At 35.7% G+C, this 27,708-nt stretch overlaps 4 protein-coding genes across 5 annotated transcripts; 2 read left to right on the top strand and 2 right to left on the bottom strand.

Moving 5' to 3' along the window:
• Window positions 1-1,576: 1,576 nt before the first annotated feature.
• Window positions 1,577-27,481, bottom strand: LOC104825674 (cytochrome P450 71B37-like). Its single transcript, XM_010558046.2, has 2 exons — window positions 26,895-27,481; window positions 1,577-2,000 (listed from the first exon to the last, which is right to left on the bottom strand). The coding sequence occupies exon 1, from the start codon at window positions 27,459-27,461 to the stop codon at window positions 26,928-26,930; it is 534 nt and encodes a 177-aa protein (XP_010556348.1). The 5' UTR covers window positions 27,462-27,481; the 3' UTR covers window positions 1,577-2,000; window positions 26,895-26,927.
• Window positions 1,936-3,728, bottom strand: LOC104825673 (cytochrome P450 71B10-like). The gene is made up of 3 exons (XM_010558045.2): window positions 3,405-3,728; window positions 2,697-3,277; window positions 1,936-2,617 (listed from the first exon to the last, which is right to left on the bottom strand). The coding sequence occupies exons 1-3, from the start codon at window positions 3,700-3,702 to the stop codon at window positions 2,012-2,014; spliced, it is 1,485 nt and encodes a 494-aa protein (XP_010556347.1). The 5' UTR covers window positions 3,703-3,728; the 3' UTR covers window positions 1,936-2,011.
• Window positions 18,751-19,489, top strand: LOC104825731. The gene is made up of 3 exons (XM_010558102.1): window positions 18,751-18,979; window positions 19,072-19,160; window positions 19,247-19,489. Exons 1-3 carry the CDS (start codon window positions 18,751-18,753, stop codon window positions 19,487-19,489), a joined length of 561 nt encoding a protein of 186 aa, XP_010556404.1.
• On the top strand, window positions 18,762-21,326 carry LOC109117187. 2 transcript variants are annotated; one of them, XM_019203995.1, is made up of 2 exons: window positions 18,762-20,224; window positions 20,480-21,326. In XM_019203995.1, exons 1-2 carry the CDS (start codon window positions 19,761-19,763, stop codon window positions 20,508-20,510), a joined length of 495 nt encoding a protein of 164 aa, XP_019059540.1. In that variant the 5' UTR covers window positions 18,762-19,760; the 3' UTR covers window positions 20,511-21,326. The 2 variants fall into 2 exon arrangements, with proteins under 2 accessions (XP_019059540.1, XP_019059539.1); XM_019203994.1 differs by having other exon boundaries at window positions 18,762-20,232.
• Window positions 27,482-27,708: the final 227 nt, after the last annotated feature.

The following is a 27,708-nucleotide window of genomic DNA, read 5'->3' as shown; positions in this document are numbered from 1 at the left end:
ATATATATATATATATATATATATATATATATATATATGAAATATATCCCTAATTTAATCATCATTTTATTATTTTTTATTTATTTCATTATTATTTTATTTTTAAAGTTTGTGATATTAATATTTGAAGAGAAGAATGTTTACTTGTGAAATCTTTTTATTTTGTTGTTTTATATCAAAATAAATTATGATATGAATTTATATATTTTTTATTTTATATGTTAAGATCATAATGATGGTTTTTAGACTACATTTTGTTTCAATATTGTTCTATTATAAACTATTGGAAACTTTTTTAATATTATAATTGAATTTTTATTTAGTTATAATTTTAAATAGATAAACTATAATCGAATGGAATCGAACCGAATAAAATTTAATAACTATTTGATTACGAGTTTTCAAAATATGAAATAACCGAATTCGAATTAACTAACCGATTAACTCAAACCGAACCGTTCGTCCATATCCTATGGTTATCTTTGTTATTTTGATTTTTATATTGGGCACGTAAACAAATATGTCACGACTTCGAGCGTCACAAATGAAATAAAATTGTAAGCAACGCCTGATTATTAGAGAAAATTTGCGTCAGTGTGCCAAATATGACATGTCATTGGAAATCTATATATTTTTTTTATTTCTTTGCAAACTATACCTTTTTATAATTTTTTGACAAAATATCTTTACTTTATTTTCTAATTTCAATGTTGTCATCTAGCGTCCCGAAAAATATAAAACATGAAAAACAAATTTTGTTGGAAATTGTGTTATCCGGGAGAATTGTTTTTTCATCTGGGAGAACTTTCGGAAGAATATGTTTTCATTCGGGAGAACTATTTTTTATTCGGAAAAACTATTTTTTTCATCCGAACAAAAAACAGTTCTCCCGAAAAAAAACAGACTCTTCCGGAAGAAAAACAGTTCTCCCGGACAAAAACAGACTCTCCTGGATGAAAACAGCTCTCCCGGACAAAAAACAGACTCTCTTAGACAAAAAACAGCTCTCTCAGACAAAAAACAGATTCTTGCGGACGAAAAACAGTTCTCCCGTATAAAAACGGGTTCTCCCGGATGAAAAACAGTTGTTCCAAATAAAAAACAGTTCTCGCGGATAACACAGTTTCCAAAAAAATATGTTTTTCATGCTGCATATTTTTCGGGTGCTAAATGACAATATTAAAATTATACAATAAAGTAAATGTATTTTTGTCAAAAATATTTAAAAAAATATAGTTTACAAATAAAAAAAATATATAGATTTCTAAATAATATATTTGTCATAGTTTACCGATTACCCCTAATTATTATTAGGGACTAGTGTTCATGCATCGATCAAAGATGCCCATTGCTTTCATGAAGGGTATATTTGTCTTTTACTAAAGGTTTGTAACTTGTAGAAGTAGAAAGAAACCAAAAAGCTAGGAAAAAAAAGGGCGAGAGAGAGAGATTTGGGGATTAGGGTTCTTCTCTGTTCATCAGTCTTCTTCGATTTCGGGTCTTTGGGTTTCACGATTAAGCCGTCGACCAATCTGAAGGACAAACCACGGGAGTCTTATCGTGATCAACACAGATATGAAAAAGAGTTTAAAACTTTATTGCCACGAGATCAGTATGAGTAATATATTTGTACCAACAAAGGAGAAAAGGGTTTCGCTCAAATCCACCGGAGATTGTTTCAAAGCGGATTCGTATATTTTCTCCATGATTCGTTGTCTTTACACAATCATGGGGAGCTCGTAAAGGCATCTATGAGGAAATTCCTCAATCTGTTGCAAATTTCTGATGATCCGAAGCTTCGAGGGATTGGAGGAAGGTTATATTTCGAGTTTTTAAACCCTTTTTTTGTCCAGAGATTAAGGAGAGAAGTGTAAGGAACAGAAGCAAGAGGAAGAAGGTAGAATGGTTGTCCAAACCGACTTAGGAGTTAGGATAAATTAGAACTGATATTTTATTGTTCATTGCAACCTTAATCCACTTATTTTTCTTCTTCTGAACACCTTATTGTAGATCAAAATCTAACAGGAACAAGTTCAAGCGGTGTTCTCTTGTAAACGGTGAGTCCAGGAGCTTCTTCTATGTCGATGTCTTGTACCGCCATCCCATCTGGTAGTTTCCAGTCGAAATGGTACAGAAGATTTGCAAGTGCAGTCTCCACCATTACACTCCCCATAAGGATCCCTGGACATATTCTCCGCCCACTGCCGAAAGGCAACAGCTCAAAGCTTTGTCCCTTTGCATCGATGGAACCATCCATGAACCTTTCGGGGAGAAACTCTTCTGGATCTTTCCAGACATTTGGATCACGACCCATTCCCCATAGGTTCACCTGGAGACGTGTCTTGGGGTAAATGGTGTAACCGTTGATTTGAAACTCTGACATTACTTCTCTTGGGATCAGAAGTGGAGATGGGGGATGGAGCCTCCATGTTTCTTTGATCACCATCTTCAAGTATTTGAGTTCATTGACGTTTTCAAACCTCACTCTTGCATTTTCACCGATTTGGTTTCTGATTTCGGCTTGAACTTTCTTCATCACTCGAGGGTTTCTCACCAGTTCGGTCATTGCCCACGTCATGCTTATTGCAGAAGTATCAATTCCTGCCAGAAGAATGTCCTGAAGCAGACAGATTTTGTCAAAGTTTAGCACTTTACTTGTCAGAATCAAATTGAACTTTGATTTGAATCGGACTTACCATTAAGATGGCTTTGCTATGGTTTCTTGTGATCTGGGCATTCCCTAAAGCAGCTTGTTCCCTCTCCAACTTCAGAAGCACATCGACGAAATCTTCATCCCCTTGTCTGTTTTCTTGAAGATGCAGATCTATCATTTCTTCATAAAATGCGTCGAGATCACCCACGATTTTCTCTCTTCGTCTATGTAAACCCGTGAACCAATCGAAGATCCAACCTACCAGCGGGAAGAAATCTGAAGCAGAGTAGCTTCCCAACATCTGCAATGCCTCATGGACCAACATCTGAAACCTGTCATTGTCAATCTTACTTCCTTGGAAACTCATCCCGAACGATGCCTTGCATGTCAAGCTTGCGGTTAAAGACATTAGCTTCTGGCTCAGATTGACCAGAGAATTCGTAGAGGCTGACTCGGAAATGGAATCAATTAGCTTCTGGATTACCTCGTCTCTGATGGGTTGAAACGAGTGGACTCGTTGGGTCGAGAAGAGTTCCTGAACGCAAATCTTTCGCACCTCTTTCCAGTAATCATCAAAGGGAGAGAAAGCAACGTCGAGATGATCGTAGGACAGTTTCCTCGTACCTGTCAAAAGGACAAAACTTTACTATGCAGAAGAAAATTTTCAAGATACCCATTTTACAAATCTCAAACCCTTCCTTTCAATCGAAATGAATATTGTTCCGATAGATGGGAAAATTATGATAGGCACCTTCCGAGAGAGGTCGGCTACAACAATGGATGTCATGAACTTTCAAGACTTGTTTCGCCGTTTCAGGGGAAGAAACTATGACAGTGGGGACTCTTCCAAGCTGCAGGAACATCACGGGACCGTACTTCTGCGACAGTTTCCAGAGAGTTTGATGCGGCAACTTTCCGATGTGGTGTAAGTTTCCGATCACCGGAAGCTGTGGTGGTCCGGGCGGTTGTAGCTGTCCCTGTCTCCGTTTCACGGCGATGATAAGGAGGAGAGGAAGAAAGAGAAGAAGAAGTGAAAGCCATGGAAGCATAGTTTGCTTTTAGATGATAAGAAAAAGAGAGAGAGAGAGAGAGAGATCAGAAGCATACAGAATACACCGAGACTATATGATGTGAATGAATTTGGATATTTTTTTATAAAGAAATATAAAAAGAGGATTAGGAACAACAAATGTTTAGAACTATTTTTAATGAAAAAAAATCTGAACAATACACCATATTTATACTAAATCTCTAAACCTATTTCCTTTTATATGTCACATGATCAATTAATCACACCTAACGTATCATTATTTTAGCTGATTACATTTAAAACAAACAAATATAAATTTATTCACCTAACATATCATTTATATTTTATATTATATAATAAAATAGCAAATGAATCCCACCTAAAAAGCACAATTGTGTCAACTATTTTAATGCTATGGAGAAAAAAAGGTAAGAAAAATAGGGACTTGAGAATATTTCCTTGCGGATTTTTTTTTTATAAATATTTTTCCTTTTTAATTTGTTTGCTTGTCATAAACAACTAAATCAAGAGAAGAAAAAACCAAAATTGTCAATATTAATTGGATTCTCTTACAAGGTACAATGTATGTAACCAAGTGTGACTAGATTTCCAATTAGTGGCTGCACTTACCTTCTCTTTAGGTTTACGTTGTTCTCTCTCTATATAGTTATATTAATTAACCTACTATATGTATTGATAACTCGTTTTCACCATATATATATTTGAGGGTATTTGTAGGACCGTCTTTTTAATAAGTGGTGTACTATAACATAGTCCCATAAATTTTGGGCCTGATATAAGAAATAATTATTTCTCTTAATTATACATAATTATTAAAAAAACTAAATAAACAGAAATTTGGTAAAATATCCTTTCAGCTTCTACATCTATTTCTTTTAAAAATAATATTAATTATTATACAACATTGTTGTTATTAAAGACATAAATATCTATAATTAAAAATTAATTACGTTACAAAATTTATTTTTATCATTAACTTATTATTAATTCAAATTTAATTTTGAATTTAATCTATAAATTTTTTTAATAATTTATATATTCTTTTTAAAATATTATTATTATTACATAAAAATGTCACTGAATTTATTTATTATCATTAAATAATTTTTGTTACAAAAATTAATATTTTTAACTATTTTTAAATAATTTGTATTTTATAATTTTATATTTTTTATTAATCGAATTTTATAAAATATATGAGATTCAATAAAAGTTTGAGATGGTATTTATCTAGAGTTTTGACCAAGATTATATGCATTTTACACACCCGCCATAGACATCAAAACCATACGTGGTTGGATTTTACAATTAAATACAAATTCACGAGAGCACAACACAAGTCCCGGGACATGAATGAGTAGAAAAGCGAGTAACGGAACATTGAACAGTTTTGTACAAATAATTGGTTCAGACCAAGTCCAGCTTGGATGGTCTAATGGTAAGAGAACATGCAAAACATGTTCTTATCTTGAGTTCAAATTCAAGTGTGGAAAGAGGTTTCACCTGGACTTTTCCGGTTCTCTATGAGATGTAGTTGGGCCAAATGCCCGGTAAATTTCCAGATAATCAAAAAAAAAATATTGGTTCAGACCAAACCAAGTTTAATCCCGTCGAGCCAACTCAAAGGTCTTGATGACAACAGCCAAGTCTAGAACATATCTCAGGCGAGTCAAGTCTACACTCGTCCGAATCAAGAGAACAAAGTGTTAGAAGCTGTTATAAATTGAGAAAACAGCTTCATTCTAAACCAGAAAAATCAATTGTGCATTGTGCAGGAAAAAATTCACTAAGCTTAGAAGAAAAAACCAATGGCTTTAGTGTTTTCAGGAAATGTAGAGAGAAAGAAGAACGAAGAAGATGAGAAAAATAGTCTGAAAATTGCACACTCATATTACAGAATTTTCTGGATACATAAAGAGTTAAAATAGAAGCAAACATATTTGCTTTCCAAATACAGATTTAGAGCCCCAAAAACATACTCCAAAAACGTAACTTAGCACAGCTAAAAACATAGATAACAAGGCTCTAAATATTCCAAAACAAAGACTATCAGACAAAAGACTAAACCAACACTTTTACTGGTTAAAAGGATGAATCTTCTAGCTGCAGACTTTTACCTCTTTTGTGTCAGGTTTGATGTTGAATTGGACAGATTTCAACACTCCCTCTTGTCCCAATTCAGCTTCAAACCAAGTCTCTTACGTAGCTCTTCAAATCTTTGAGTTCCGAGTGGCTTCGTAAATATGTCGGCGACTTGATCTTCTCCCGGACAATGTTTCAGCTTAATGTCTCCATTCTTCTCAGCTTCCCGAACAAAATGAAACTTGATCTGAATATGTTTTGTTCTCCGATGCTGCACTGGATTCTTCCCTATCGCAATTGCCGATTTGTTATCACAAAGGATAGGAATCCCTTTGTGAACTTCAAACCCGAAATCTGTCAACATTCTCTGCAGCCAAATTGCTTGATTTGTTGCTGCGCAAACCGCCATGTATTCTGCCTCCGCTGTAGACTGTGCAACAGTCCCTTGTTTGGCGGATTGCCATGAGAAAATGCCGCTTCCAATGGTAAAGCAGTAACCCGTGGTGCTTTTGCTATCTTCCCTCGAACCTGCCCAATCACTATCTGAAAAACCAATTAATTCAGGTTCAGAAACTTCTTCGTACCGAATTCCCAATTCGATTGTGCCTTGAATATATTGCAGCACTCTCTTGGCATCTCTGAATTGTTTCTCTGTCGGTTACTTCATGTATCGAGATAGGTAAGATGCTGCAAACATAATGTCCGGTCTTGTAGAAGTCAAATACAACAACCCTCCTATCAATCCTCGATACAGACTTGGATTCTGCATAAATTCTGCATCTTCTGTATTCTTCCCAAATGGCGCCAACGGCGTACCGATACTCTTACAGTTTTCCATACCGAACTTCTTGATTAATTTCTGAGCATAACTCCTCTGATTTAAGAAAATCCCATTCTCACTTTGAATAATCTGCATCCCAAGGAAGAAACTCAATTCTCCAAGATCAGACATCTCAAATTCTGCCATCATTCTTGCTTTGAACTTGTTCATCAGCTGTAAGTTACTTCCTGTAACTATAAGATCATCAACATACAAACACACAACCAAAATTTCAGTACCTTGGCATTGTGTATAAATCGTCGCTTCATTTTTGCTCCTTTCGAAACCTTCAGCCAGAAAAAATGTATCTATACGTCCATACCAAGCTCTTGGAGCTTGTTTTAATCCGTAAAGAGCCTTCTTGAGTTTCAGCACTTTATCTTCTACTCCTTCATAAATAAAACCAGGTGGTTGCTCAACAAAAATCTCTTCTTCTAGCTCTCCATTAAGGAACGCCGATTTTACGTCGAGTTGGAAAAGTTTCCAGCCCTTTTGAGCAGCTACAGCCAGCAACATTCTAATGGTTTCATGTCGAGAAACAGGCGCAAACGTCTCAAAATAGTCGACTCCATATTGTTGTGTAAATCCTTTCGCCACTAACCTCGCTTTGTGTCGAGTAACATTGCCTTCCGCATCCAGCTTCAATCTGAAAATCCACTTAACATCCACAACATTCTTCCTTTCTGGTCTTGTGACTAATTCCCAAGTTCTGTTTTTCTCGATCATATGGATCTCTTCTTCCATTGCCTTGATCCATTCTTGATGTTTTACAGCCTCTTCAAGGCTGCCAGGTTCTTCATGTGTTAGATAACATGCTTCTACAACATCTACAGTTTCTTCTAGTTCAACCCTTGGTGTGTCTTGCAACAGATTTTCCATTGATCGAAATCTGGGTCTCCTTGGCTCGCTGGAGTTGCCTTCATCTTGATATGCTGGATTTGTTTCAGAATTTTCTGTATTATCTTGCTGGCGTCTTGTGAGTTGCTGAGAGACAGAGATATAAGGCGAAATGACATGTTTTTGTATCTCCGTTTCTTGGCTCCAATTCCAGATTTTGTCTTCTTGGAAGATGACATCTCGTGACACTTCGATGGAATTTTTGTCCAGCATATAAACTCTAAAACCTTTACTGCTGCTTGAGTAGCCAACAAATATCCCCTTTCTAGATTTGTCATCCAACTTACATCGCTTCTGATCGGGAACATGTATATTACAGATGCATCCAAAGGTTCTGAAGTGAGCAATAGATGGTTTGTACCCACACCAAGCTTCAATCGGGGTCTTATCTTTAAGCGTTCGTGTCGGCATTCGGTTCTGTATATACACAGCTGTATATACAGCTTCAGCCCAGAACTTGAGAGGCAGTTCTTGGCTTTTTAACATCGATCTAGCCATCTCCATAATTGTTCTGTTTCGTCTCTCTGCAACACCGTTTTGCTGTGGAGAATACGAAACAGAAAACTGCTTCTCAATACCATTTTGTTCCAGAAATAATTCAAACTCTTTAGATGAATATTCTCCCCCACGATCACTTCTCAAGACCTTGATCTTAGTCTCTGCTTGATTTTCCACCAGTGCTTTAAATTTCTTAAATCTTAAAAACACGTCAGACTTGCTCTTGAGAAAATAAACCCAACACATATGAGTAAAGTCGTCGATAAAGGTCAGAAAATACCGGCTGCCGTCCAACGAATCTGTCTCCATCGGCCCACATACATCAGAATGGATTAACTCAAGTTTCTTGCTCGCTCTATGTTGTGCTTCCTTCGGAAAAGGTTCCCGGTGTTGTTTTCCAACCAAACAACCCTCACAAACTTCTTTAGTCACCTTAAAATTAGGCAAGCCAGAAACAAGTTTCTGATTCTGCAATACTTGGAGATATGTAGAACCCAAATGACCGAATCTTCTATGCCAAAGATTTGATTCAGCTGAGTTTGTTACAGCCAAAGCTCTTTTGAAGAGGCTGTAAAACATCAAGAATGGATCAAGGCAATGGAAGAAGAGATCCATATGATCGAGAAAAACAGAACTTGGGAATTAGTCACAAGACCAGAAAGGAAGAATGTTGTGGATGTTAAGTGGATTTTCAGATTGAAGCTGGATGCGGAAGGCAATGTTACTCGACACAAAGCGAGGTTAGTGGCGAAAGGATTTACACAACAATATGGAGTCGACTATTTTGAGACGTTTGCGCCTGTTTCTCGACATGAAACCATTAGAATGTTGCTGGCTGTAGCTGCTCAAAAGGGCTGGAAACTTTTCCAACTCGACGTGAAATCGGCGTTCCTTAATGGAGAGCTAGAAGAAGAGATTTTTGTTGAGCAACCACCTGGTTTTATTTCTGAAGGAGTAGAAGATAAAGTGCTGAAACTCAAGAAGGCTCTTTACGGATTAAAACAAGCTCCAAGAGCTTGGTATGGCAGTAAAAACACCATCGTTTTCCTTTTCTCTGTTCTGGTTTTTTAAAGTTTCCAGAACTTCTATTTGCTTCTCCCTTGTTGGATATCTTGATCCCTTTAAATCGAGCCTGAAATGCTCCCTCTGAACTTGTTTCTTTTCTGTCATCAAACCTTTGTTCTTGAGCTTGTAGAGCATTCAAAAGTTCCTGCAAAGTGAGTGTATCCAGATCTTTTGTTTGCTCAATCACTCCTACCATAGCGTCATATTTTTCTTCCAAAGAGCACAACATCTTTGACACAACCAGATTCTCAACCAGATCTCCACCATGAGCTTTCATCTCATTGGCTAGCTCCCTGATCCGTTTCATGTAGTTTCTAAGAGATTCACCTTCATTTTGTTGTAGCGCATAAAACTGCTTCCACAATCTCTGAAGTCTGATTTTCTTTGCTCTTGTATCTCCTTGATACTCTGTTTGTAAAACATCCCAAGCTTCTTTTGCAGTGTCTACTTCAGAGATTTCGCCAAAAATTTCTTCTGAAACTGCACCTTGAATAAGTTGGAGTGCCAGCTGGTCTTTTATATCAAGTTCATCCCAATCTTCCACTGCTTTAACTTCTTCCTCTGTTGGAGTTTCACCAACTTCTGGTTTTGGTGGAATGCCTTGCTCTACAACATTCCAAAGACGTCTTGACCTCAAGGTTGTCTTCATCTTTGCAGTCCAGAAAGTATAGTTTCTTCCATCAAAGATTGGTAAAATTTGTTGTTGAGTTCCTTGCATCTTCTTTTCCTTCCTGTAGCCTTTTGCTTATATTCTTGCTGTAATTTTTCTTCTCCACGTTCTTGCTTCACTTCTTGCTGGTTCTTGCTGGATTCTTGCAATGGTGGTGATAGTGCATTATGCGAACATCCCCGAGCTCGATGACCGCTCTGATACCATGTTAGAAGCTGTTATAAATTGAGAAAACAGCTTCATTCTAAACCAGAAAAATCAATTGTGCATTGTGCAGGAAAAAATTCACTAAGCTTAGAAGAAAAAAACCAATGGCTTTAGTGTTTTCAGGAAATGTAGAGAGAAAGAAGAACGAAGAAGATGAGAAAAATAGTCTGAAAATTGCACACTCATATTACAGAATTTTCTGGATACATAAAGAGTTAAAATAGAAGCAAACATATTTGCTTTCCAAATACAGATTTAGAGCCCCAAAAACATACTCCAAAAACGTAACTTAGCACAGCTAAAAACATAGATAACAAGGCTCTAAATATTCCAAAACAAAGACTATCAGACAAAAGACTAAACCAACACTTTTACTGGTTAAAAGGATGAATCTTCTAGCTGCAGACTTTTACCTCTTTTGTGTCAGGTTTGATGTTGAATTGGACAGATTTCAACACAAAGACCAAAGGCTCTAGAGAGTTAGCCTGGCCCGAGTTAATCATAACTCGGCCGAAACACTTATCAGAAAAATTAGGTTTTGGAGCGCCTATAAAAGCCCAACTTCACCTCTTCTGAAAATTGGGTGCCAATCTTGCCCAAAGGAGAAAAAAGAGGGATTTTGAAGATCAAAGAATTGGAAGAGAAGATTGTAGATTGGGATAATCATTTATGAGTATCCTTCCTCTTTAATTTCTTTCTTTTTTCCTGTGTTTTCATTTTTTTCATGACTCTTTCTACGGGTTAGAGTTTTTGCCATGCATGGATTGACGTGATTTTACACTTTGATCTATGATATTTCACTATACCTTTGGTTTGTAGATTGTGTTAATTTGTACTTTGATTGAGATGAATGAACAACCTAATCACATAGGGATATGAGTACAAGTATTTGTGCATTGTCACTAAGATCACGTAGGGATATGGGTCTAGGTACCTTAATCAACAAATAAGCTAACCTAACCACGTAAGGATATGAGGTTTTGAGGTGTAAGGATCATTATAGTGTGTGTATTGCATCTATGACCGTGTTGGGATTATCGAATGATAGGTGAATATAGTTATACTTATGGGTAGTGGGTTTAGATATCGAGAGAGTCAAACTCGAGTTTTAGTTTGAATCACACAAACCATAGTGAAGTCACATAGATTTTCCAATCTTTAAGAGCCATCCATATATGACATATATGGAAAGAACCCGAACCCATATAGCCTTTATCATCGATAACACCCTTGTCATTCTGCAAATGTTCATCTCTCTATCTCCAAAACCACCATCATTACTTGCTCGAACTAGTCTCAATTAGGCTTAGTGTTTGAAGCCCGTCAATCCTTTTGTTCGACCCCAAAAGTGCAACGATCTGTTTATGCGGCTGTATTCGCACAGGCCCAGATTGCCTTGGTGAATTCATAGCTAAAAACTTAGGTAGCCGATGGCGTCATTCGTTGTATCGCATAACAAGCAATGTGGCTGGACATTCAACCCCCGCGGTTGCTAGATGAACCTTTGTCGACAACCGTTCTATCTTCCTCCTCTTGATTCTTTTCATGATACTTCTCTCCTTGATCTTTGAAAAAAAAAAGTTAAAAACTCGAAATACAACCTTCCTTCAAGCCCTGAAGCTTCTGGTCATCGGAAAATTTACACCAAATTGGGAAATTGCCTCACAGATGCCTTCACAAGCTCTCCGTGATTGTGCCATATGGGAGAGTACCGACCAAAATTGCGAAAAGTATATGACTTTATGGTCGAGAAACTACAGAAGTCGCTTTGAACAATCTCCGGTGGATTTGAGCAAAACCTTTTCTCCTTTGGTATAAATGGCATATTCAGAAGGAAACTGCCTATTGACGGTGATTCAATATCGAGCGAAGGGAAAGGTGATGTCGATCTAGGGAGTTATCCAATTTTGTTATATTTCGTAGATACAACTACCACAAGTGCACAGTTCAATTGTAGTATCTAGAGTCGATCACATGGACACGAAGGCTTTTGCAATGATAATTCTAGAATTTATTCAGTATCGGTCGGGGTGATACTTGGTTGATGGTGATGACAATTAAATGAAAAATATTAACAAGGGGTGTAATACGATTCAAGTAAAATATTGTGATATCGGGATTTCGGGTTACTTAAAGATCGTTTCTACAGATTTATCCTAGTAAATATGGTTATGATTCGGGGAATTCAAGCCTACTATAGGGGGGATTACTCTCTCGAATTTCTCTTCTCACTTCTTAAGGGTTATATCTACGGGCCTCTTGGTACAAAATAGAATAAAACTCTTAAGAGTATTAAACATGTTGTCATAATTCCTAAGTGATACAACCATCTCTCGATGTGAAAATCACTCAGATAAACGAATAGATTCTGAGCTTAAATTCCATATCTCTATGCAAATTTAGGCCCTAGAATTGGCAATTCAGGTGGCCAGCAAAATATGCAGCATTAAGATTCATTCCTTTAAACCAAACCATAATTCCATAAATACTAAAAAATATTAAACACACATAATCTCTACAAACCCATAAATCTTAATCTACATTAACAAAAACTACTCACACATGACGATAAAAATAACAACAACAATAATTAAATAAACATTCATAATTAAACCGAGAAAGGAGAAAAGAAATGCTCAGATGTGGCAGTATCTTCCTCTTTCCTCTAATCTTCTATCGTCTGTCGAAGTCTCTGCATTTCTTTCTCACTCTCTATTTTCTTCTAAGCTTTGTGTATCTCTCCTTTGTATATAAAAAGCTTAGGAGAGAACAGAGGGTGATAAAGAAATTCAGAGGCTTCGACAGGCGATAGAAGATTAGAGTAAAGAGGAAGACACTGCCACATCTGAGCATTTTTTTTTCTCCCTTCTCGGTTTAATTATTGTTGTTGTTATTTTTACCGTCATGTGTGAGTAGTTTTTGTTATTGTAAATTAGAGATTTATGGGTTTGTAGAGATTATGTGTGTTTAATATTTTAGTAATTATGGAATTACGGTTTGGTTTAAACGAATGAATCTTAATTCTCCATATCTTGCTGGCCACCTGAATTGCCAACTCTAGGGCCTAAATTTGCATAGAGATATGGAATTTAAACTCGGAACCCATTCGTTTATCTGAGTGATTTTCGCATCGATAGATTGTTGTATCACTTAGGAATTATGACAGCATGTTTAATGCTTTTAAGAGTTTTATTCTATTACGCACCGAGAGACCGGTAGATATAACCCTTAAGAAGTGAGAAGAGAAACTCGAGAGAGTAATCCCCTCTATAGTAGGCTTGAATTCCCCGAACCATGACCATATTTACTAGGATAAATCTGCAGAAATAATCTTTAAGTAACCCATAAATCCCAATATCTATAATATTTTAATTGAATCGTATTACACACATTGTTAGTATTTTTCATTTAATTGTCATCATCACCAACCAATTATTACCCCGACCGATACTGAATAAATTCCAGAATTGTCATTGCAAAAGCTTTCGTGTCCTTGTAATCGACCCTAGATACTACAATTGAACTGTGCACTTGCGGTAGTTGTGTCTAGAAAATAGAACAAGATTGGATCACTCCCTAGATCGACATCAAGTTTTTGGCGCCGTTGCCGTGGAACACAAAACGGCTTTAGCGATACGATTAGGAAAGTGTTTGTTTAGGCCATTTTTTTCTTTTGTTCAATTTGATCTTCACCTTTTCTCATTGTTGTTTCATCCGTTTTGTACACATGATTTCTCCAGTATATGACAAGGAGTGCTGAGTCAGAAAATCTAGTTTCTTTCGACCCTGAAATCGAGAAAACTGCCAAACAAAATCGAAAACAACACCGAGAGAGGATGGAAAAACGCGGCATTGTACCAAAATCCAATAATTCTCTGTTTGTTTATTAGAGTCTACACCACTAAACGTGGTGAGTATCTCTAAGTCTGACTTCAATCTCTAGAATATTATGATAATATTAGATCTGATTTTATCTAGATATTTCTATCGATTAAATATATTATTTTATTATTGGAAAAATCGTATATAAATACCTGAAATTTTGCAAAATTTTCACATAAATATCTGAACTATAAAACTTCCATATAAATACTTGATTTTTTCAAAACATCCATATAAATACCCAAACTTTTAAACATCTCCCAAATCAAACCAAAATTCATTAACAATGTTTAATTTGTAACGGAATCCGTAAAAAATTGATGACTTAACATTCGGACATGTTAAACACCGTTAATGAATATTGTTTAATTTGGAAGATTTTTAAAAATATGAATATTTTTATAGAAGTTTTGAAAAATTTAAGTATTTATATGAAAGTTTTATAGTTCATGTATGTATTTGGAAATTTTGCAAAAATTCAGGTATTTATATACGATTTTTTTTATCTATCAATATTGTAATGTTTTATACTTAATAATAAAGAAATCAACTTCTCTTATTTCTCTATTATATATATAGAGAGAGAGAGAGAGACGTAAAAGTACAATATGCTAATTAAATTGTTATTTCTCATTCGTGAGTATTCATGCTCATTCTCAACCTTCTATATATCGTATCTTAGAAAAAAGTTTGAATTTAAAATGTCAACCCAAGTAAGCATCGTTGGAAGAGCTTTCATGTGCCATTTTTTTTTCCACGATGAAGAAAATGAATTGGATTGTAAAATCCATAATTTCTTTCCTTTTTTTTTTGGAGAACTCGTAAACTTCCTCCTTACATTTAATTAAAGGGACCATTTGTACAGATGTGACTAAAAGTCTAAATTTTCGTTTGATCGATCAAAGGTGTCACGTCATCTTCATGTGTAAATTGTTTTGTTATAGAGTAAGTTCAGCAAATCTTTAGTCCAACTATATCTCTCACAAAGATTAGAAAAATATGAGTAAATGTCCTTCCATACGTTTAGATTTATATCCAGAATAAAAGCATAGTTTGTATGTTTTTTTTACCAATAGACGACCATTCGAGTTTAGATATTTCATGTGTAAAATTTGATTACATGTGGAGGTGATGTGGCATCTTTGATCAGACGAAAAAAATTAAATTTTTTAATCATTTCAACACAGATGGTTTAAATAGATACAAGTTTTATTTGGAGATAAAAAAGTGTAGGTTTTGATTATTCAAAATTGAAAAGTTATTTTTTTAAACCTAATTTTCCTTTAATAAAATGAAAATGTTAGGATATGATTATGATATGCAAATTGAGACAAAAACACATCTTACTAGAAAGGAGAAATAGAAAATTCAAAATAGGAAGAAAAAATCAATGTAGGGAAAAAAAATGGACAGAAAATGTAGTAAAATTCAAACAACATGATATATGAGAGAAGAATAGTATCAAGTAGGGGTGGGCACGGATCGGATATCCGGGATTTTTGAGATATTCGTATCCGTATCCGATCCGCACAAATATTCGATTTTGTTATCCGTATCCGATCCGTAATTTTCAGATATCCGCAATTTCGGATATTCGTTAAAATCCCGGATATTTGCGGATATCCGTATCCGACCTAAAATATTATAAAAATTTAAATTTAAATTAAATAACAAATTCAAACGTAAATAAAATATATAATCTATTTAAGATAAATAATATCCACAAATTTAAAATTCATAATTTAAACATTCCAAATCAACTCAAATACAAATACAATTATAATCTATTACATACAAATATATTCAAAATTCAAAATTCAAAACACTAAATATAATAAATCTTAATATTCAAAAATTAAAATTATAAATCTCAATATATATAAAATTTTTCTTGAATCACCCTAAAAAAACATGTAAATATTAAGCATTTTAAATCTCCATACCAAATTATTCTTATATCTAATAATATTATTACAAAATACGGATCGGATCGGATATATCGAATAATTCAAATTTAATATCCATATTCGATAAATATCTCCAAATAAATATCCGTATCCGATCCGTAAACTCCGGATATCCGAATTTTCGGTTCGGATATGAATCGAATAACGGATCGGTTCGAATTTTTCGGATATTTTGTCCACCCCTAGTATCAAGGATATATAGCATGCGTCTAATTGACAAATCCAACCACCTAATTATAGGGGACACGAAAAATAATGGTTCGATTCTTTTGTATTTAAATAATACAAATTTTGTTCAAATATAAAAACAGAAATTAAGCAGTTGAAGTCATGTTATAATCATAATAATATTATTTTTGCACGGTTAATATCTCCATATTGCATAGAAAATAACTCAAATATTTATATAAAAATTAACAAATGAATTAAAAAAATATAGATGTAATAAAAATAAATAAGATACACAATATTTGACATAATGTTATATCTATTATTATTTTCAATTATATATTAAAATCTATATATTACTCTAATCATATATTCATTTTTCTATTTCAGTATTTCTCTCCAAAAACGACTTTAAAAAATAGAAAAAGTCAATATTGAAATGAGAATGTGATAAAAAAAACTAAGACATTTTCATTGTATTTGAAAAAATCTATAAACATCAAATTTTGTTCTCTTGAAAAGTATTACCCATTTTTCAATTATTTCACTTCACTTTAAAGTTCTATATTTACGATACAATATATTTTAAATATTTATTCTCCATATTTGATAAAATATTTACGAAACAATATATCTCGTAATATTGTTTAAGATATAATAAAAAATTCACATCAAATAGAAAGTCACAATAAAATTAGTATAACACTCTAAAATTAGTATACGTTCTATATTTTTGAACTCCTATATGAACTATGGTAATGTGTGTGATTGGAAATTTTCTAATCTCGATGTCAATAGTTATCTCATAAACGGTTGTTTATCTTCAAATTTCACCAATAAAAATAATAACGCGTTCTTGAAATTTAGCGTATGACTTCAATAATCAATATGAACCACTTAATTCTATAAACTCTGTGTTTAAAGGTAGTAATTTGTATTAATAGTAGAAAATATATGTGATAATGTTCTCAACATATGAGTTCCTTGAAAAATCATTTATGTAAACTAAATCGTGAGAGAAACGTGTGTATTAGATTCGATTTTATCTAGATATTTATATTAACTAAATAAAATATTTGTGATTTTATTTTTTTACCTATAAATATTTATTTTGAATAACCAAAATCCAATAATTCTCTGTTTGTTTATTAGAATCTACACCATAAACATGGTGAGTATCTCTAAGTCTGACTTCAATCTCTAAAATATTATCATAATATTAGATATGATTTTATCTAGATATTTCTATCGATTAAATATATTATTTTATTATTGGAAAAATCGTATATAAATACTTGAAATTTTGCAAAATTTTTACATAAATATCTGTAATATAAAACTTCCATGGAAATTTTGCAAAAGTTCAGGTATTTATATACGATTTTTTTTATCTATCAATATTGTAATGTTTTATACTTAATAATAAAGAAATCAACTTCTCTTATTTCTCTATTATATATATAGAGAGAGAGAGAGAGACGTAAAAGTACAATATGCTAATTAAATTGTTATTTCTCATTCGTGAGTATTCATGCTCATTCTCAACCTTCTATATATCGTATCTTAGAAAAAAGTTTGAATTTAAAATGTCAACCCAAGTAAGCATCGTTGGAAGAGCTTTCATGTGCCATTTTTTTTTCCACGATGAAGAAAATGAATTGGATTGTAAAATCCATAATTTCTTTCCTTTTTTTTTTGTAGAACTCGTAAACTTCCTCCTTACATTTAATTAAAGGGACCATTTGTACAGATGTGACTAAAAGTCTAAATTTTCGTTTGATCGATCAAAGGTGTCACGTCATCTTCATGTGTAAATTGTTTTGTTATAGAGTAAGTTCAGCAAATCTTTAGTCCAACTATATCTCTCACAAAGATTAGAAAAATATGAGTAAATGTCCTTCCATACGTTTAGATTTATATCCAGAATAAAAGCATAGTTTGTATGTTTTTTTTACCAATAGACGACCATTCGAGTTTAGATATTTCATGTGTAAAATTTGATTACATGTGGAGGTGATGTGGCATCTTTGATCAGACGAAAAAAATTAAATTTTTTAATCATTTCAACACAGATGGTTTAAATAGATACAAGTTTTATTTGGAGATAAAAAAGTGCAGGTTTTGATTATTCAAAATTGAAAAGTTATTTTTTTAACCTAATCTTCCTTTAATAAAATGAAAATGTTAGGATATGATTATGATGTGCAAATTGAGACAAAAACACATCTTACTAGAAATAGAAAATTCAAAATAGGAAGAAAAAATCAATGTAGTTAGTAAAATTCAAACAACATGATATATGAGAGAAGAATAGTATCAAGGATATATAGCATGCGTCTAATTGACAAATCCAACCATCTAATTATAGGGGACACGAAAAATAATGGTTCGATTCTTTTGTATTTAAATAATACAAATTTTGTTCAAATATAAAAACAGAAATTAAGCAGTTGAAGTCATGTTATAATCGTAATAATATTATTTTTGCACGGTTAATATCGGTAATTGCCTCTTACTAATGACAATACAACATATTGAAATATGTCATAATGAAAAAAAAAATGAAAGCATGCCATAATTAATTCCACATCAGCGGTTATGATGAAATGAGACAATTCCACATTTATCATAATTTTCTCAACTCAATGGGTTTGGCATTCAACTCAATGAACGGTAGCTTTCACGATTTTTTTTGTGGGTAAAATAGCTTTTCACGATTTTATGATCACTTTGACGAAATCGGTTGAATTATAAATTTTCTTGCCGGGTACTGATTTGTCCAACTTGATGATGCCTCTACCACCAAGACCTCCACCGGTTCCTTTCCCATCCCGTCTGAAGAAGCACAACGAGGATCGACAATTCATGAGATTTGCCGAGATGCTAAAGAAGTTCGAGATCGCCATGTCTTTCACAAAATCCATCCTAGAGATGTCATCTTACACGAAGTTTCTCAAAGACATACTCACGAAGAATCGAGTAGTGAAAAAGGAGACGGTATCGCTCAACAGCGAATGCAGTGTGTTAATTCAGCATGAGTTACTGCCCAAGCGAGCCGACCCAGGAAGTTTCTCAATATCCTACAAATTGGGTAATGTTCTATTGACAAAGCGTTATGTGATCTCGGAGCCAATGTTAGCCTTTTCCCGTTATCGATCTTCAAGAAGGCGAATGTAGGAGAGTTGAAGCCAACAAGGATGGTGCTCCAGCTTCCTGACCGATCGGTGAAATATCTCGCTGGGATATTAGAAGATGTACCATTTAAGGTGAAAAACTTTTAGTACAGATCGACTTCGTGGTGTTGAACATGAACGAGGACTCGAGAGTATCGATCATCCTTGATCGTCCATTCCTTAACACTGCAGATGCAATCATCCATGTGAGAGCTGGCACGCTGACTATGAAGATAGGTGACGAGATAGTGGAGTTTACTCTTGATCAGAACCTCAAGCAGCCTTCTGTCATGGAGTCCTCATACTTCATTGACATGTTCGAAATCTTGACAGAGGAGGTATTTGATCAACTGTAAGATCACGCCCCCTGAAAATGATGCTCCTGAACTCCGAGGACAATGCTGATAAGGAGCATATATAGACCTTTAGCCGAATATCGGATGCACCCGACATACCCCCGATGGACTATCGAGCATCCCGATCAAGGATGTCCTTTCTTCCGAGGGAGACGCCGATTTTGAGACCACTACCGCCGCTGAGATCCAGAAATCGAAAGAGACTCCAGCCACCACACCTTCTCCACTTAGGTCTGACTGGAGTCAAGAAGATGCACCTGAAGTGGAACTGATGCCCTTACCACAAGGTCTTAGGTACAAATTTCTCGGCTCAGACCGAACTTACCCTATGATTATCAGTTCTTCCTTGGATGATTCTCAAGTACGGGAGCTGTTGGATACGCTCCGGAGATACAGGATGGTCATAGGGTATACACTTGCGGACATAAAGGGAATCAACCCTTCCCTTTGCATGCATAGGATCCATCTGGAGGACGAATCCAAGATTTCCATTGAGCATCAACGACGCCTCAACACGATGCTGCAAGAAGTGATCGTTCCAAAGAAAGAAGGAATGATGGTGGTCACCAACGAGAAGAATGAGCTCATTCCGACGAGAATGGTGACCGGTTGGCGTATGTGTATTGACTATCGTAAGTTGAATGTCAACACGAGGGAGGACCATTTCCCACTGTCATTCATCGATCAAATGCTAGAACGCCTCGCTCTACACTCGTACTTCTGCTTTTTCGATGGGTACTCAGGTTTTTTCCATATCTCCATTCATCCTAATGATCAGGAGAAAACTACATTTACTTGTCCGTACGAAACATATGCCTATCGTCGTATGTCGTTTGGATTATGTAATGCTTTGACGACATTCCAACAGTGCATGATGGATATATTTTTTGATGTAATCGAGGAGTCGATGGAGGTGTTTATGGACGATTTCTCCGTTCATAGACCATCCTTCGACATGTGTCTTAAAAATCTTTCTCGAATATTTGACAGGTACTTACAGACGAATTTGGTACTCAATTAGGAGAAATGTCATTTCATGGTCCGAGAAGGGATCGTTTTGGGCCATAAGATCTCAAAGAAGGGGATCGAGGTTGACAAGGCCAAGGTTGAGGTGATCGGAAAACCGCCACCGCCACACAATGTTAGAGCCATCCACATTTCTTGGGCCATACGGGACTCTATTGGAGGTTCATCAAGGACTTCTCCAAAATCTCGAAGCCGTTTACTGATAACTCTTATTTTTCTCTATATTTTTAAGAGAGTTTGTCTAGGTTTTACAAGATAATCACATACATTTATAGGTATTCTAGGCGTGTTAGGACACAAAACCCAGTTGTGTTTTAGTTTTGCAGAGTTACAGGTTTCAAAGATGATTGGATGCGAAAATGAACGTTTTTGGAGCGTTAGAGATGAAGTTCGGATGAGATACTCATATTGCGAGATCCGTAACTTTCTCTACAAAATTCCAAATCATCCGAGACTTAACCATTGGAAAGAACATTTCAAGAGCTTCGCATAGACTCCAAAATCACGCAGACCCAACATCAGAGCTGAAAGTTATGAACAACATCGTGAAGCCTGAGGAATTTGCCAGAAAGTGAAACCGGTCCGGTTCCATATGGAACCGGCCGGTTCAAGAGGTCCGAGTTCACTTATTTTGGACCGGTTCAAGAAGGCCAAGAAACAGAAGGTGGAACCGATCCGTTTCGATATGGAACCAGACCCGACGGAGAAAAACCCTAATTCGCAATTTTTAGAGTCCTAAAGGGAAAAAGACTCTTGGGAGCCACCCTAGGGTTATAAAAAAGGCTTAGCCACGTCCTAGAAGAGAGGAGAGACTTAGATAACACTTAGATACAGACCTTTGGAGAGCTTTTGGTGAAGAGAAGAATAGGAGTTCACGGGATTTCGGGAAGAAGAAGGAAGATTCGATCGTGGAGACTACACATCTACATGAGCTTTTCTCTCCTCTCTTTTATCTCTTTTTCTCTGAGCTTTTTATTGTTTTCCATGAACCGTGAGTAGATCCACGACTATGGGTTAGAGATTCGTTTGTGTTTTGGGTATGTTTGACGATTCCCGAATACAAATCATAATCGTGATTCTCTCATGCTTAGCATATACCCGTACATGCGAATACGATCCCGACGCCCGTAGTCATCGTTGCTTGATAATTTACTCGTTTTTTATTGCTTTCTCATCTTAGTTATTATTGATTCTACATATTTTCACCATCACTTCCACTTGTTTGCTTTGATTTAGTCTCGATTAGGGTTTAGATTTAGCTATCGATCCTTGCGTTCGACCCCGTGTTACGAAGATCCGCATCCTTGCGGTGAGTTGTGAATCGGGTTATAAATTCTAGACTCGGTACACACGTATCAAGTTTTTGGCGCCGTTGCCGGGGACTGGTTAGCCTATTTCTAGGTCTTTATCGATTCTAGATCTTGCTTGTATATATATTGAGTTGTCTTTTTTTTCGAGTCTTTTGTGTATATATTTGAGTTGAGTCCTACGTATAGTTTTAGTATTTCTTTTAAACTAACCATCTACACTAGTTTGCTCTCCCCCTTACTATGATTACAGGTGACGAGAACATCTATAACAATTGGGAGGCGATTTGGGAGATTACTCGATTGCTAAATGAAGGAGAAACGGAACATGAGTCTATCTCCCATACACTTGAGGTTGATCGGGCCACAACAAGCATGAGTCACTTCTTTCATAAACTTGACTCAGACCGTATCACATGCAACTCGAACCATGTCAGTCCATGTGACAATCTCATGCGGGTCATTCCAGTATTCCGTTCTCCAACGAATACCTATGATTGTGATCGTATCCAATACCTATGATCATCTATCACATATCATACTAGTCTTAGTACATCATTGTTCCCACAATGATATATGACTAGGGAGTTTAGCATTGTTCATAACAATACATGGATTTCATAACATATTAAAGTATGCATAACATGTAATGAATCAAACACTCATCCATATAACCATAGTAAGTGTCAATACATCAAATGTATCAAAATAAAGCTCATATAGCAGTACATCATAGAGCATTTAACCAACATGGATTGATGCCTCCAGAGTTGAACTACAATGGAAAGAAGAAATTTCTTCATGATATCCAAGATTATTTTTGGGATGTCTTTCCTCTTTAGGCGATGGAAGGATGGGATATTCAGGCGATGCATACCGGAAGAGGAGATTCAGAGCCTCATTGTCCATTGTCATTCTTCTGATTACACCGGACATTTTGCTACATCAAAAACCACTGCAGAGATCTCTTACATGTCGAGTTTTATTGGCCCACGTTGTTCAGAGACGTGTATCAGTTTGTCTCCTCATGTGATGCATGCTAGAAAACGGGAAACATTTTCCGTCGACACGAGATGTCGCAGCAGTACATCCTTGAGGTCGAGCCATTCAACGTTTGAAGAATTGACTTCATGGGACAATTCCCATCATCCTGCGGGAATGTGTATGTCTTGGTCGTCGTTGACTACATCACCAAGTGGGTCAAAACACTTGCAAGTCTAAAGAATGATGCAAAGACAGTGTTTCGGATGTTCAAGTGCACCATCTTTCCAAGATTTGGTGTACCCCGAGTTGTCATCAGTGTCGGTGGAAATCATTTCGTTAACCAGATAATTCAACAACTCCTGAAGAAGTACGGAGTGCGACATCGCATAACTACTCCATACCACCCAAAAACAAGCAGTCAAGTCGAGATATCCAATCGTTAGACCAAAGCTATACTCGAGAAGATAATTTCACGCTCACGGAAGGATTGGTCACAGAAATTGGACGATGCAGTCTAGGCATACAGAACAACCTTCAAAACTCCTACTGGAATGACTCCGTTCTAGCTAGTCTACGGGAAATCCTACCATCTACCCGTGGAATTAGAGCACAAGGCGTTCTGGGCAGTGAAGGCACTAAACTATGACATGAAGACAACAACGGAGAAACGCCTTCTACAACTGCACCACCTTGTATCTCTTCCACGCTTCATGTAGAGTCTCTCCATGATCTTGTTTGAACGAGTGGATACTGTTCAAGGTAGCTTGAGTTCGATGCGGGGAGAAGAAACGTTGAATGAACTGGCTCTCTAATTGATTCCACATATGAATGGAATCCGGCTCAAGTTCATAGAGCCAGTCCAGCGCAATGTCTATTAACGTCCATGGAAAGGCGATCAAGCGGATTGCGTCCTAGGTTACTTGATCGACTCTTTTAATGGAACGACACATCATCTTGAATCGAGTGAGATGTGCGTTGGAATCCTCATTTGGCCTACCCCGGAAGGCCATGGCGCTCAACATTTGGATTGTAGCGGGGGTGAGCTCAAATCTCGTCATATCCACCTCCGGCATCCGAATGCCGGACAAGAGCTCAGTATGTCGTGGGGCGTTGTATTGCGCAAACGTTTCTTCGTTTACGTGCGCATTTCCCGGTGTAGGTACAATGTCGTGATCAACCATCTCTTCTCGGTGTTATCTCAAGTTTTATCTTATGGTTCTCTCTATTTCGGGATCAAAGGGAACTAGGTATTGTGACCCAGAACTCCTTGTCATACACCGGAAAAATCCTCAAAGCAAAGAGAGCAATAACAGGAAAAAAGGTGAAGACCGAATCGAACAAAAGAAAAAAAAATGACTTAAACTAAGTAGTTTTCTAATCATATCGCTAAAACCGTGGTGTCCCTGGCAACGGCGCCAAAAAACTTGATGTCAATCTAGGATGTGATCTAATCTTGTTTTAATTCCTAGATACAATCACCGCAAGTGTACGGATCAATTGTAGTACCTAGGGTCGAACACAGGGACACGTGTGGTTTAACGACAGCAATTACGATTACTACTCGGTTTCGGTCGAAGACAATAATGGTGATGGTGATGATTATAACTGAAAGTAAACACGAAGTAAAGCAAATATAAGCAAAAACTTAGCACAATTCTATAAAACATTGTAGGTGTCGGCAATTACGGGTTATGTAAGGATCGTTTCTACAGATATATCTTCGTAACTAGAGTTATGATTCGGGAAATTCAAGTTCTTGTTATAGAGGATTACTCTCTCGAGTTTCACCTCACTTCCTAAGAGTTCAACTACCGATCTCTCGATTTCAAATAGATTGAAACTCTTAAGAGCATTAAATCCACCATCATGATTCCTAGATGTTCATTCATTTCTCAATGCAATGTTCATCTATTCAAATGAAAGAGTTCCAAACTTAGTTCCATATCTCTATGCAAACTAAATTCTAGGTTCAACAAAGATAGGTATGTTCACATGATCCTTACACAACCTTAATCCCTAACCTACAATGATAAATCTACTTACACATCATGGAAAATATACAAACAACATCCAAATAGAAGTTCATGACAAGAATTTAAAGAGAGAGATGAGAATGCTTAGTGATAATTACATATGACTGTTCTTCTTCCTCCTCCTCTTCTTCTTCTCTTGACTCCTCATTTGATCTCTCTCAAGAACTCTTAATTTACTCTTCAAACTCACTCTCTAATGTGTTGGATGATTCTCCTAAGCCTCCCCTTCGTGCCCCTTTTATAGCCAAGAAAAGGAGAAAGACATTTCCCCATTTTCCTCCTCATTTTCCTCCATGATTCCCGAACTCCATATTTTGGGGAAAGGTGTTTTCTTATCGCCATCAAAGTATATAGCCATAGTGTTTCTCTCATAATTTTCGGCTCCGATGTCGGATTGAAGTGATCTTGGTGTCCACGTGTAGCTATCGAAAATATATTTCCAATGATATATCGCAAACGTAATTTAGACTTGTATGGAGAAAGTTATATGGCACGCAATGGCTCACTCTTTATGTCTGTGTGTAGCTATTGAAAAGAGTTTTCTAATGACATATATTACGCATGATTTGGACCTATATTGCGAAGGTTATGGAGCTCGTAATATCAAGATCGTGCAAGCTTTTCTTCTTTGACTATCTGGTACTCGGAATATTTTTCGGATTTGCTCTGGATCATATCTTTTCCTCAGAAATTGTTCATTTTCGCCCAAAGCTTCATTTTTCCTGCAAAATGTCAAAAACATCGAAATCGGAGTAAAATGTACAACGAATATCTACAAATATACAAAATATCGTGAAATACGCTAGACATCCGATGTGAAAATATGACAATATTTATATGTCATCATAACTCGTTAATGAACATCATTCGGAGACATGAGTGCTCACATACTTTGGTCTAAGTTGTGGGTCGAACATGTATATATATATGCATATGTGTGTATCTTAAAAAAATAAAAAGGAAAAAAAAATTACTCAACAACTTCAATGTCCTAGAAGCGTGGAACATATTTTTCGGAAGGGTACCAAAAGAAAAATGAGGATATTTGAGAACATGTTTGGTAAAGATTGATCGAAATCCGAAAGAATTCTAAGTAACTACCCCATCTCTAGCTAATATCATCATTAGGATTGAACGAAGTTATAGAATGTCTTTGATTTAGTTCTCGATTAGCATCATGTTCAATTTCTAGTCTATTTCTATGATTCTCTTTTAGTATTTAGTATTACTTATCAACTTTTTCGAGATTTAGTTTCTTTGAGGACGAGCAAAACGCTAAGTTTGAGAGAGTTGGATAACATGTATATATTAATATATTTTTGTATATAATTTATATTTTATTTAACAAGATTTATATGTTTATAGTCATTATTTTGTATAATTTTACTCCGATTTCGATGTTTTTATATTTTATAGGAAAGAGCGGAAAACAAATTTTATCAAAGAATTTTCAGGAGATTCAGACCAAATAGAATGAATGCAAACTCAATCTTCAAAAAAAATTATATATAATCATTTATATGTGGTATATATATGTATATTGTGTGTGGAATTATATGTTGTGTGTATACAGTATATATAAGCGTATATATATTACCTATATAATATATAATATATGTATACATAACTACGTGTATATATATATGTATATATAGTATCTATATAATATACATGTACTAATATATATATATATGCATATATATTCATGTATATGTGTGTACATTAATATATATTTATATTATACAATTATATATAAATGCATGTATATGTATATATGGATGTGTATATATATTATGCATACGTAACGCATGCATATATATAAGTTGTATATATGTATATCATGCGTATGTATTAATAAATATATAAATACATGGGTAATGTGCATTAATATATATATATATACATACATGTGTATGCATAGGTATTAGTGTGTGTATATATCATCGTCAATGTAAGACTTTTGGACATTTTCTGTCAATTAAGAATCCAAACCGATTTAGCATCAATTAGGACTGACATTTTATTGTTTATTTGCAACCTTCTTCTCCTGAACACCTTATTGTAGATCAAAATCTAACAGGAACAAGTTCAAGCGGTGTTCTCTCGTAAACGGGTGAGTCCAGGAGCTTCTTCTATGTCGATGTCTTGTACCGCCATCCCATCTGGTAGTTTCCAGTCGAAATGGTACCGAAGATTTGCAAGTGCAGTCTCCACCATTACACTCCCCATAAGGATCCCTGGACATATTCTCCGCCCACTGCCGAAAGGCAACAGCTCAAAGCTTTGTCCCTTTGCATCGATGGAACCATCCATGAACCTTTCGGGGAGAAACTCTTCTGGATCTTTCCAGACATTTGGATCACGACCCATTCCCCATAGGTTCACCTGGAGACGTGTCTTGGGGTAAATGGTGTAACCGTTGATCTGAAACTCTGACATTACTTCTCTTGGGATCAGAAGAGGAGATTGAGGATGAAGCCTCCATGTTTCTTTGATCACCATGTTCAAGTATTTGAGTCCATCGATGTCTTCAAACCTCACCCTTGCATTTTCACCGATCTGGTTTCTGATTTCGGCTTGAACTTTCTTCATCACTCGAGGGTTTCTCACCAGTTCGGTCATTGCCCATATCAGTGTATATAACATATATACATATAAGCCGCTGGTAGAAGTAGAGGGTTTGTATTTCAAACAGAGTATTTAAACTCCAGTGTATTGAACAAACAGGTTAACGACTAAATACAAATCATTTTTCTCTCGCTAAGCTTTCTCTCTCTATAACTGTTCTCTCTCTACTGTCAAGTTTATCTTCTCCGGCGATCTTTCCGTCGTCATCTGAAATGGTATCAGAGCAGTAAATTACTCCGCT

Source organism: Tarenaya hassleriana, unplaced genomic scaffold, assembly GCF_000463585.1.
Source record: "Tarenaya hassleriana unplaced genomic scaffold, ASM46358v1 Cleome48, whole genome shotgun sequence".
Taxonomy (NCBI): domain Eukaryota; kingdom Viridiplantae; phylum Streptophyta; class Magnoliopsida; order Brassicales; family Cleomaceae; genus Tarenaya; species Tarenaya hassleriana.
Note: the sequence above shows the minus strand (reverse complement) of the source record. Positions and strands in the feature narration are given on the sequence as shown.

Bases quoted from the DNA above. Each gene is read 5' to 3' on its own strand.
- LOC104825674 (XM_010558046.2), bottom strand. From the start codon at position 27,461: ATGACCGAACTGGTGAGAAACCCTCGAGTGATGAAGAAAGTTCAAGCC.
- LOC109117187 (XM_019203994.1), top strand. From the start codon at position 19,761: ATGCCCTTACCACAAGGTCTTAGGTACAAATTTCTCGGCTCAGACCGA. The intron at 20,233-20,479 runs GTTTTTTCCATA...AATATTTGACAG, and splicing joins CTTTTTCGATGGGTACTCAG to GTACTTACAGACGAATTTGG.
- LOC104825673 (XM_010558045.2), bottom strand. From the start codon at position 3,702: ATGCTTCCATGGCTTTCACTTCTTCTTCTCTTTCTTCCTCTCCTCCTT. The intron at 3,278-3,404 runs GTGCCTATCATA...TCCTTTTGACAG, and splicing joins TAGCCGACCTCTCTCGGAAG to GTACGAGGAAACTGTCCTAC. The intron at 2,618-2,696 runs GTAAGTCCGATT...TGTCTGCTTCAG, and splicing joins ATAGCAAAGCCATCTTAATG to GACATTCTTCTGGCAGGAAT.
- LOC104825731 (XM_010558102.1), top strand. From the start codon at position 18,751: ATGCCTCTACCACCAAGACCTCCACCGGTTCCTTTCCCATCCCGTCTG. The intron at 18,980-19,071 runs GTGTGTTAATTC...CTATTGACAAAG, and splicing joins ATCGCTCAACAGCGAATGCA to CGTTATGTGATCTCGGAGCC. The intron at 19,161-19,246 runs GTGCTCCAGCTT...CTTTTAGTACAG, and splicing joins AGTTGAAGCCAACAAGGATG to ATCGACTTCGTGGTGTTGAA.